The following is a 12,608-nucleotide window of genomic DNA, read 5'->3' on the forward strand; positions in this document are numbered from 1 at the left end:
GTTGGAGATGTCTTAGATTCCTTGTATTGCTGAGATCAATATTATCAATATCAATATTAATTGTCACACAATGTGTCTGTTATTGTGTACAACGTTCTCCTCACTTCACTCAGCATCAGACCATACAAGTCTTTCCAGGTTTTTCTGAAGTCAGACTGTTCATCATTTCTTATAGCACAATAGTATTCCATCACATTCATATACCACAACTTGTTCAGCCATTCCCCAGTTGATGGGCATCCTCTCAATTTCCAATTCTTTGCCACCACAAAAAGAGCTGCTCTAAATATTTTTGTACATGTGGGTCCCTTCCCCATTTGTATGATCTCTCTGGGATACAGCCCTAGAGGTTCTATTGTTAGGTCAAAGGGTATGCACATTTTTATAGCCTGTTGGGCATAGTTCCAAATTGCTCTCCAAAATGGTTAGATCATTTCACAACTCCACCAACAGTGCATTAGTTAACAAGCTTTTAATAAGTGAACCAAGTGAGTTTGTTTAGTGTTGGCAGGAGAACAATGATCTGGAAGCCTAGTGTGACTTCAAGGTGCCAGTCCTCCCCCAATTTCTTCTCACTTGATATACCAATGAGTGAAAGTTTTTAACTATAGATGAAGATTTTTATTCCCCCAAGAAAGATAATAAAGACTTAAAATGCAAGTGTAGGTTTAGTTTTAGTTAAAGTGTGGTCGACAGAGAGCAAATACTGTTACAAGCTTTCATATTTTGCCAGTAGGAAGGTAAAGAAGAGAATTAGGGAACATTGGGTGTTTTGAAGTGGGAAGGTGTGTGTGGAAGGTGTGTGGTCACAGGAAATGAAGATTAGATAATTTTTGAAAAACTTGTTCATATGTGATATCTGATCATAGAAAGGGAAGATTTATATCTATATATTTATATACATAAATCCTTATATATACAAACATACATATACAGACATACATGTGCAAGCTTTGCTATTGTTCAGTCATATCTGACTCTTCATGACTTCATAGATCATAGCATGCCAGACCCTTCTGTCCTTCACTATCTCTGAAAGTCTGTCCAACTTCATGTTTGTTGTTTCCATGTCACTATCAATCCATCTCATCTTCTGCTTTCCTCTTTTCCTTTTGCCTTCAGTCTTTCCCAACCTCAGGGTCTTTTCCAGTGAGTCCCATCTTCTCATTATGTGGCCAAAGTATTTAAGTTTCAGTTTCAGTATTTGACCTTCCAGTGAATAGTCTGGATTAATTTCTTTAAGTATGGACTGACTTGATGTCCTTGCTGTCTAAGGGACTTTTAAAAGTCTTCTCCAGCACCACAATTTGAAACCATCAGTTATGTGGCATTCAGCTTTCGTTGTAGTCCAACTCTCACAGTGATACATTGCTACCGGAAAAACCAAAGCTTTGACTATATGGACCTTTGTCGGCAAGGTGGTGTCTCTGCTTTTTAGTATGCTGTCTAGATTTGCCATACCTTTCCTTCTAAGGAGTGAGCATCTTTTAATTTCATGGCTACAATTGATATCTGCAGTGATCTTTGAGCCCAAGAATATAAAATCTGACACTGCTTCTGTTTTTTCTCCTTCTGTTTGCCAGGAAGTGATGGGACCAGTTGCCAAAGTCTTAATTTTTTTGATGTCAAGCTTCAAGCCAGCTTTTACACTTGCCTCTTTCACTCTCATCAAGAGGCTTCTTAATTCTTCTTCACTTTCTACCATCAAAGTGTTATTTTCTGCATATCTGAGATTGTAATTTCTCCTAGCAAACTTAATTCCAACTTTTTATTTATCCATTCTGGCATTTTGCATGATATTCTCTGCATGTAAGTTAAATAAATAAGGTGACAATATATAGCCTTGTACTCATTTTCCAATCTTAAACCAATCAGTCATTCCATGTTTTGTTCTAACTATTGCTTCGTGGCCCATACAGGTTTCTCGGGAGACAAGTAAGACAAGTCTGGTCATTTTGTACTCCAAGACCAAACATGCCTATTAATTCAATTATCTGTTGATTTCCTACTTTAGCATTCCAGTCCCTTATGAAGAATGTGACATCTTTTTCTTTTTTTGGTGTTATTTCTAGAAGACGTTGTAGGTCTTCAACTTTGGCCTCTCTGGCATCAGTGGTTGGAGTAGAGGTTTGTTTTACTGTGATGTTGAACAGTTTGCCTTTGGATTCAAATCAATATCTTTCAGTCATTTTTGAGGTTATTCTCCAGCACTGCTTTTTTCACCCTCTTATTGACTATGAGGGCTACTTCATTTCTTGTAAGTATATGTAGTGATCATCTGAATTAAATTTACCCATTCCTCTCCATTTAAGTTCACTGATACCCAAGATGTTGATGTTCAATCTTTCCACCTCCTGTTTGACCACATCCAGCTCACCGTGGCTCATAGCTCTCACTTTACAGGTCCCTATGCAATATTGATCTTTATAGCATTCACCTTTCCTTATGTCACCAGATGCATCTGCAGCTGAGCTTCCTTTCAACTTTGGCCCAGCTGCTTCATTAGTACTGGAACTACTTGTAGATATTCTCCGCTCCTCCCCAGTAGCATATTGGACACCTACCAACCTGAGGGGCTCACCTTCCAATGTCGTCTCTTTTACCTTTTTAGCATTGTCCATAGGGTTTTCTTGGCAAAGATACTGGAGTGGTTTGCTATTTCCTTCTCCAGTAGATCACTTTTTGTCAGAATTCTCCACTATAACCTGTCCATCTTGGATAATCTTGTATGGCTTAGCTCGTAGTTTCACTGAGCCCCTAAGGCAGTGATCCGGTCGGGGACATATAATCTTAACAGGTATCAAATTAAAAATTAATAACAACAGTTTTTTTCTTGAGCTTCACAGCAAGAGTGTGAGTTATCATGTGTAAAAGAAACTGCCTCCTCCTACCAAATGATAAAATAGAATGTACAAAAGTTAAAATTCTTCAGGTGGTAGGGCAGAAAAATTTAAATCAGAATATTTTCTAGAAAAACATTCTATATATCATTATGAAATTGTAAGTTATATACATGTACATATGTATATGTACATGTATATTTATCTGTACACATGCACATATATATTTGTGTATGTGCACATGTTGATTATCTGTGTGTATTTTTTGTCACCTAGTAAGTACTGTACATCTGATTTTTTTAAAAAAGAGAGACTTTTTTTTACACTGTTCTCATCTTTTTTGGTACAAAGCTCAGAGACTTTATACAACTGTGGTTGAAGTAGAAAGGCAGTGTTGGAAGAGCCGCGGATTTGGCAGTCAATGTGTGGGTGGGAATTCAAACTAGGACACCTCTTAGCTGCATGATCTTGGGCGAAGCAGTTAATGTTTCTGAGTTTGTTTTTGCCTCTGTGAAATGGGGCAACAATATCTATACAACCTACCTTACAAGATTAAATGTTTTTTTGCAGCCTTTAAGCACTGTATAAATGTAAAACCTTTATACTGTGAGTTCATTGGTGAAGGACTTGCTAGGGCTCTTATAGCTAGAATGTGTCAGATTAGCACTTGAACCTAGGACATTCTTTCTCTGAAGTGAACTGTGCATCCACCTTGCCTGTTGATATTACCATTAAAAATAATCATCTCTGATGATAAATAGATTTTAAGAAAATTAAGTATACTTTTGTGTAGATAGCCACCTGGACCCATGCCGGCTGTCCGTCCCCCCCCCCCCTTCCCCTCTGCAAATGATTATATGTGTGATAAGGCTATTTTTTCAGTAATTATTTTGAGTTTAATGTATTCCCTCTACAAATAGTTTTGTAAAATTGACTTCATTAATAAATGTTCTGTGTCTTAAAAATAAACAATTGGAATGATGCTGGAAATACTCTAGGCAAAAAGCAAGTTCTGTTTTTAGAAAATGTTGAGAGACTCATTTTGTCCATTTTGCTTTAGATACAGAATGTTTCCCTCAGTGTTGGTTATTGTCATGCTTTTTCCTATTTTCAAGAAGTTAAAAAATAGTTGATGTGCTGCAAAAAGATGCACTTTAGGTATTAACTTAAAAAAGCAACAACTTTTACAATGTTTCCCACAAAGGGAAAAAATAATCTTTTTAGTTTACTAAATAAGTTGTTAAATAATTCACAGTTAATGTTTTCAGTGACATCTAGAACAAGACCAGCTCTAATATAGATAGCACTGCAATGAGTTTATTTCAAGGCTGTCTCAGTAACTCAGGTGTGAGCACAATGTATTTTCTTCATTCTGTCATATTCAGTGAGGAAAGAGAATCCCAGCTATCAGGCAGCTGACAAAGACATAGATCATTCCCCTAGTCCTGTGCCTTTTTAATTTCAATGTTCTTTTGCTGTGGGGTAGAGACAGAGAATTTTTAGTTAGCCTTGTGAGGAAATGGAAGATGGTTTGAAGCCTGTCCTTGTTTAAAGGGGGTGAAATACTCTCCTGACAGATTTCTGTCTTTTGTTCCCTCCTGTGTTTCCTTATTCACACTTTGCTTTCTCTTAGGCTTTTGAAAAGCAGTTTTAAAAAAAAAATCTGAAGAATTCTAAATCTGACATTTTTACAGCTTGTTTTTTAAAAAAATAATTAAATTTAACATATTAGTTTGATTACTGTCCTGCTCGCCTGTGTCCCCTTTGGACTTCTCTCTATTCTCTATGTGTATTTTTTATATTTCATTAATGTTCTTTAAATCTTCCCCACCCACAGAAAAAAAGTTATCCTTTGTAGGAAGTGAGCATAATCAAGCAAAAGAAATTCCTGCATTGGTTATAGCTGAAAATGTATATCTTCTCTGCTTGTCTTGTCCATCATTTCTCAGCCCTGAGTTGGGAAAAGGATGATTCATCATCTGACTTCTGTAGTCCTCACTGGTCATTGCCTTCATTAATCATAGTTCTGAAGTCTTTCATAGCTGTTTTTCTTCACAATGTTTTCATCATTGTAAATAGCCCTCCTGGTTCTACTCAACTTCGTTCTGCATCAGCTTGCACACGTTCTCCTAGGTTTCTCTGATTTAATTCCTTTAATCATTTTTTACAAAACAGTAATTTTTCATTACATTCATATACCATTATTTGTTTAGCCATTTCCCAGTTGGTGGGTACCCAGTTTGCTGCAGGATCTTCTGCATTAACTTTCCATTTTCTTTGCCACAGTAGTTATGCAAAGGAAGAGAATGAATTGGCAGTTCTCTCTTAAGTATTGTGACAATGAAGGATTGCAAACAGAGGGTTATATTTGAAACTGTATGTTGTTCCTCTTGGCAAAGAATTATTTTTATCACTTCTGATTGGCTACATTTTGATACATTTTCAGATTATCTTGTTAGAAACTTTTCTGCTAATAATACTTGTTTTCAACTTCATTGTTTCTGAAGGTTTTTCTTTTTCTTTTTTTGCTTTCATGCTTACCTTCAAACTTCCCTAGGGAAAACAGCAGTAAACTGTAAGTAAATCAAACAATTCAAATACAGCGTATATCCCCATCCCTTCTCTTTGTACAAATTATTTTCACCACAAAAGCAGTTTAGGTCAAATTTAGCAGACTAGTAACTGGTTTTGGCTACCTCTTTTTATCATGCTTTGAGCAGGAAGAAATCTCAGCTAAGGTGAGGCGAATAGAAGACAACAATCTGGAAGAAGCCCCCGATTTCTTTCTCAGACTCAGTGGTCAGTGTGTAGCTGTGGAAAACATGCAGATTAGACCAAGGCAGCCATGCCGGTGCTTATCAAGGAAGAAAAGTCCCTTTTTAATAAAGTGATAAAAAGAATTTGTTGACCATCTTAGTACACTTAGTGGTATGCAAAGTGATCTGTGGGTTGGAATGAGAAATAAGGCAAATACATGGAAGTGTTAGATGCTGACACGAGAATTGTGAACCTGTTAGTTTCTCTTTAAATCCAATTCTATCATTTGAAAATGAGAATCACAATGCCATTTTGCTTAGTCTCTTATTGGGTAGGAAAACTCTTTGGCATTGATCATTGAATCTAATGCAGGAAATATATATTCGTGGGAAACTTGACTTGCAGATGGGCCCTGGGGTAGAATGCCAGGAATTCCGAAGAAGGAATAGTGATAAGAATGAACATGGAACAATTAGGGTATTTTCAAGAAACAAAAGCAATTATAATATAAGGGATAACTTTTGGTAGCCCCCAAATTGATGCTTTCCATTTTGGGGGTGGAGGAAAGAAGTGGGAAAAGAGACTTTTAATGAATGAAGAATATGGCCCCTACCCCTGTTTAAAGGCAGTAGTGTAAGGGTGAGTGTTCCCTAATTATTGTCTTCTTTTATGACACAGAGGATATATATGAGCTTTTGAAATACAGATATCCTATAATAAGGCATTAATTTGACCCTCCTCTCCTTTAAAATATTAGTTGAGTTTTGTTCATTTTAGTTCAGAAAAGTCTGTTATGTTAAAGGAAGTTCATTAATGATGCCGTAAAAATGAAAGTTTTTCAAAAAACTTAATCTTCATCTGATTTAAATTATATAATAAAACCAACAAATAGTTGGAAACTTTTGGTAACCTAAAGTTTTGGCTAGTTTTCACTGAAGTTTCATTGTGTGTGTGTGTGGGGTGCCAGTGTGTATATTTTTTTAATGTCTCCCAATAAATCCCCTTCCACTTTTCCCATTCTCACAGTATTGTTACTGACATTGTTTTTGAAGGGTAAGATCTGATTCTCTCGAATAATCCTTTGATCTGATTGTTTGTGCTACAAAAAGGAAAGCTTCTTTGAAAGCATTTCATCCTTTGGTGGGAAATCCCAGGTCGGGGTTCCATATTATTGCTACACTTGGCACAATAGATAAAACCATAATTGATCCACTTAGTGCTCTTGAGGATTGTGGCATAAAAATTTGGTTAGAGAAGCATTTAGTTGACAGTTCCATGAAATAATTACTGGTGTAATAGTAAGAAGAAGGGAAAGTCTTGTCCTTTTACTAATTTCACGTGAATATTTTGTGTTAAAGAAGAAATTATTATGCATGTCTGGTAGCAAGCATTGCAGTGGTTTTATGAGAAATGACTTAATCTTCCAGCAGTACCTGGCACATAGTAAGCCCTTGTTGACATGGAAATGGGAGTGAGCTCAGCTCTGTTATCAGAACTACCTCTGCTGTCCTGTAGCTACTTGGCCTCAGTTTTCTTTAGTTCTGAGAGAGTAATGGTTACTGGCCTCTTCGAAAGGTTTGGTTTACATGTACAAACTTTTTATTTCTTAAAAAAAAATTTATTAGTAAAAGTATAATAATGTACTTAAAGGTATTGATGTACAAAATGTATTTATGGAGTAATGGCCAAATTCTGTGGTAGAGAAGTTTTAAATCAGGGGTGGGAGAACCTTCGGCCTCGAGGCCACATGTGGCCATCTAGGTCCTCAAGTGCAACCCTTTGCTTGAATCCAAACTTTACAGAACAAATCTTCTTAATAAAAGGATTTGTTCTGTAAAACTTGGACTCAGTCAAAAGGTTGCACCCAAGGACCTAGAAGGCCACAGGTTCCCTACCCCTGGAAATGTTTAGAATTAATCCCTTTTAAAAAGTACTCAGTAAAAGTCCAAAGAGTCTTGTCTATGTGTTTTTTTTTTAATTAAAGCTGTTACAGTAGCATTCTGGGAAAACTATATTCAAAGGAATACCTATTAAATGATAATTAGCCTTGCAAAAACAATTTTTAAAAATTATTTTCAAATTGCTAGGTAGTGACATACATTGTTCCCTGAACTTTAATAGTTTCTTAGGCTAGTCAAAGTAGCCAAAAGGTAGGGAATATCCTTAACTACTTGATAGACAGCTTTCTGACATAGCAGTCTCTCCAAAGTGGGAGGTGAGGGGAAGGGGAAGGGAAAGAAGTAAATTCCATAGTATGGACACTTACTGGCAATCTCGTTCTTATTTTAATCTTTTAGAGAATGTCTGAGTGTATCCAGATCTCATTTGCTGTTTGTAGAATTGGCATTTACACGGTAAGCAATGTATGTTTTTGCTGTGCCAAATGTCATACAAAATAGGTGAATAGGTTGTTTTGGTTGTTTATTTGGGGGAGGGGTTAAATGAACCTTTACCCTTTAACTTAACACCTTCCATGCATAGCCAAGCTGTGGTTCAGGGTCTGCAGTTTAAACTAATTTTCCTTTTCTTCTTCTTATACCTTTTTTCCTTTTGAAAGGCCTGGGAAAGAGGTGCATGAGAATGTGACATAGCAGGTAAGAGGCCTGTGGATTTTGGAAGAGCTAGTTGTCTTTAAGGCATTTATTTATAAAAGGAACTTGTGTTCTTCAACTGTACTGCTTGGAAGAGTATGTTCTTGAAATTCTTCAAAAGTGTAGTGCTAGAATTCTCCATAAGGTTAAAAAAACACAACCTCTCATGTCCAATCCTGGGTGGAAAAGAAATTTCTCTTCCTTTCTTTTTCCTTCTTTGTAGACCCTCGTAGAGCTTGTGTTATTTGGGCATTGCCTTTCAGAATCCAGGACCCAGAGTGACTAAGACACTTAATAACTCTAGTGAATATATTTTTGAAGTTTAAAATTTTACAGAATCAGAGATATGAGAGTGTTTTTGTAAACAATGAGGCCTCAAAACAAAAGACAGCTGGGATATTTGTTCCCAGCTTGATAAATTGGTGACCAGAGAACCAAATACTAACTTTGTTTCATAATGTTAGAGGGTGAGTCAATACAATAAAATCATTACAGGCAGAAATCTATTACATTGACCTACCATGGGCCTATTCCACTTGGGGGAAAACAGTCTCCTTTAAAGGAAAAATTCCCCACTGGATGGGCGGGAACCACGAAAATAAGTAAAGGTCCATATGATTGACCATAGTTGAAAGTTAAAATTCTATAGAAAGAGGAAAAAAAAAAGAAGCAGAAAAGACCATGATCTTTTTGTGGTAGAAGCCAATTATTTTTGGCTTTTCCCACAACAATTCAAGATAGTTTAGTGACATCAGCAGTTCATCAAATAGCACTTAATAAGTAGTCAGAAAAACCAGTTTAAAAGCCTTGATTTTTGCCTCTTAGTTTGTATAAATTGAATGGTATACAAACAGGACAGATATATGAAGACTAGACTGTCACAGACAACTATGTTGCCATAGAGAAATAAGTTGGATAATATACGAATGCTTACTAGCATGATAAAAAGGGCAAAAATTTAATGGAAATACAAAATCAACAAACTATATACAGTGTATTCTTATCCAGTCCCCTTCCTAAGGTTATATACAAAATGAACAAAACAAACTAATATTGGAAAGGCCTTCTCCTCCTATAAGTAATGTAATCAGTGTTTTCTAGATCTTCAGTTAAGTAAGATTGAGATGATATTTCAGGCCCCAGTTTTCAGGTAGAGAATTTAGGATGCAGATAATATAACTGATTAATATTTTGTCAATGATATAAATTAAAGTAGAACCCAACAGACCTAGTCTATTACTAAAGCTTAGAACTTAAATGGAAGTACACTAAAAAAATAAAGCCAGGCTTTGGGGCTGAGCATCTGTTTTGAGAAGATAACTTTCTTTCTACATCATTTAAAAATAATCTTTCAATTGCAGGGAATGTTACACAGGAGATAATGCATATTCTCTAGAACCTAGTGTCTTGATGTAAGTACAAAGAAGTAATTTATTTTTTAAAAACAAAAATAGTTCTGTTAAGTGGGCCCACACTATTTTTGATATTTTAAAAAACCTCATTGGCTGCCGGTCAGGAGAGAGAAGGGGAAGTAGATTAGTGCCAAATTTGTCATTACAATTGTGGTTTGATGAGGTGCTGGCTATGAACCTGGGCTGTTTTTTGGTAATCTTAAAATTAACATTCTAGAATCAGGGTTTGCTAACCATGGGGCAAAGAGCTTGCCTTATTCCTGCATCAAGATTGCAAATGATTTGATGAGCAGAATTTTTAAAGTTTCCTCAAAGAACCTTCCAGTAACCTCCAGACTCTCTCACTGAGGACAATTAACTTCTTTGCTGGAAATAGGAAGCAGGTTGGGATTATTTTTTACTGAAGGTAACTAGGTAGAAGAAGTGGTTGGTATATTTTACTCCTCTGGGAACCTTTCTATGACAGTAACTGTGCTCTGGAAGCCAAGGCACACAGATAAGGAAGAAACTATGGAAGAGAGAAAGGGACATTCAGAGTCTTAGTTAGCTAAGATCCAGCCAGCATAGGACTGAGGTATGTAACAGGTAGAACTAGCTGTCTGTAGGCCATTAAAGCTACTTTTTTGGTAATACTAGAGCTTAAAACTGTCTCTTATGAGAAAACTGTCAAATAATATGATACATGAATTCTTGAACGGGGCTGTGGCATCCATAGAGCTCGGGATTTATAGTCAGGACACCTGGTCAAAAGTCCTTATTCACTTAGGGTCTAGAGCTGGAAGTGACCTCTGTGGTCATCTGGTCTGCCCCTCTCATCTTGTAGATGCAAAACCCAAGGCACAGAGAAATGAACTACCTTGTCCCAGGTGTCACATGTGGTTGTCAAAGGGTCTTCTGCCTTGAGATCTAATGTTGTTTGTGACCTGGCTGCCTGGACAAATCTCAGAGCCCCAATTTCCTTATTTGTAAAATTGTGATAACAATAGTTGCGCAGCTTTTATCGCAGGGTTGTTGAAAGTTTTTATGCAAACTTTAAAGCTCTGGATAAGTGTAAGAGATAATTATTATTTTGCCACTAGACTTGCTTTTTTTTTTTTAAATACCAAACCAGATTTCATTGGTATAGGAAAATCTTCCTTCCCTTGTTAGCCTAAGCAGAGAACAGCAGATGAAGACTCAGTGTCTTCCTTCAGAAAGTCAGTTGTGAATGCAGTGTTACGTGCCACATCACAATAAAGAGCAATGATAGTTTTCTGCCCAGTTGCTTGCTGCCATTCTCAAAATTCACCTTAGTGACAGTTTGGTCATGTACCTGTTAGCTGTGTTGTTTACTATCAAAAGGCAAGACTTCTGTATTATAACTATTCTGTTATTAATACTATTCACCTTTTAGCTCAGCTGTGTTGGATTAAACAGGTATTAAGGTTGAATCTGAAACCTCAGTTGTCTTTGTTATATTCTGCTGGACACAATTGAACTAGGCAAAAGATCACGGAAAATTCATGTTAAGATATGGGAGAAAAATGAAGAGTACATGTCCTTCTGATGTTGAATCAGGAGGTCATATTCCTTTATGAAGAAAGGCTTAGTTTTAATCTCTAGTACCAAATAATGTCAGGCAAACTGGGACCCCTGAACATTGGCTCTGCAAATCCTACTTATGATTATAGATCAAAGAATGGTGATAATGTATATACACTGTGGAAAAGACTCTTCGTAGAATCAGAGAACGTTGGAGATAGAAAGGACCTTATTGATCATCTGGTCCAACCCTGTCCCTTGAGGGGAAGACGAGGAAACACTTCCTGTCTCTAGTGTCAGCAATCACCTTTATCTGTTATGTGATCATGGAACATGGGCTGCTGCAGTAATAAGCTGAGTAGGAAGTCGAATTGCCCATAAGCAAGACAGTTATAGGAAAAGAAGGACAAATTAAACAGAATTGCAGGGAACACAGCAGGATTGTTGGGGGATAGCAAGAATAAGTGGTGTCCAGGCCAAGACTGGACAGAAGCCAGAGATGGTGGGGAGCAGAGCTGTTGTAACTGTGGCCACTGTTACTAGACAAACAGTAGGCTTAAGTCTGCAGATAGTCTTAGAAACAAGTCAGATTTATGACATGTAACCAAGAGGTAGTTAGTCCTTTATCAGAGCAGCTTCTTCTTCTTCTTGGAGACTTCAGACAAAGAGCAAGGAAGGAACTAGAATTGTATTTACATATGCACAGATATATGTCTATTTATCCTTCATGTTGGAAGAGATGTGTTAGCATAGTTGACAGAGAGAGCTGGCCTTGTGGTCAGACAGACCTGGGTTGAAGTCTTATTTCTGACACATACTGACTTCTGATACATTCTGGCTGTGTGACCCTAGGCAAGTCACTTAACCCAGACAGTTTTCTAAGACTATCTGTTCTAGAACAGTTCAGTCGGGTTTGGCAGAGGAAGTTTACTTGTTGCCAGTGAAATCTCAGGTCTTGTTAAAAAACAAACAAACCAACCACAACCCAGCAACAACAAAAAACCAATAACAACAAAAAAACCCTTAACAATACTACCAGAAAAAATCCAAACAAGAAAAAACCTACCCATTTAAAATTGGGAAATGCAGAAAATTAGTATGTATGAATGTGAAGATGCTATTTATATTTAACATAATTTCCAGTGCTGTGCTCTTCACAAGGAAATCTTCTTAAAGCCCCACTACTCCATCTTTTTTCCTTATTTGGCTCAGGGACAGTTTTCAATGATGGTAAGGAGAGGTCATGGTCACTTCCTGCCCTTTATGGATAAAATATTTGCTATCTTCCTCATTTTACAGAAGCAGTTCTTGGCACATTTTTTTTTTTGGGGGGGTTTCTCTTAAGTTAATTTGACCAGTATCTAGGACTGTGCTAGAGCCAGTTTGAACTTATTAATTTTTCATCGTGAGCATTTATATCTGGGAAATAACCAAATGTTATAAATCAGGGTTGATTGTATTTAAGAAAGTGATGGATAAAATGTTAA

General features: G+C 36.8%; 1 protein-coding gene across 10 annotated transcripts in view; it reads left to right on the top strand.

Annotated features, from left to right (window-relative positions):
* The window catches only part of ARL15 (ARF like GTPase 15), a 516,687-nt gene that overhangs the window by 36,661 nt on the left and 467,418 nt on the right, over window positions 1-12,608 (top strand). For 3 of the 10 annotated variants that reach the window (XM_020997001.2, XM_078153198.1, XM_020997026.2), the window contains exon 2: window positions 7,895-7,951. The exons of 4 other annotated variants lie outside the window; for them this stretch is intronic. In XM_020997001.2, coding sequence (XP_020852660.1) covers window positions 7,895-7,951 — 57 coding nt within the window. Of the gene's footprint in view, window positions 1-5,397; window positions 5,416-7,894; window positions 7,952-8,154; window positions 8,192-9,549; window positions 9,601-12,608 lie in introns of those variants that run through there. 3 more of the 10 variants (XM_020997050.2, XM_020997021.2, XM_078153197.1) reach the window with 3 other exon arrangements.

The sequence above is a fragment of the Phascolarctos cinereus genome, unplaced genomic scaffold, assembly GCF_003287225.1.
Source record: "Phascolarctos cinereus isolate Bilbo 61053 unplaced genomic scaffold, phaCin_HiC Scaffold_4;HRSCAF=312, whole genome shotgun sequence".
NCBI lineage: Eukaryota > Metazoa > Chordata > Mammalia > Diprotodontia > Phascolarctidae > Phascolarctos > Phascolarctos cinereus.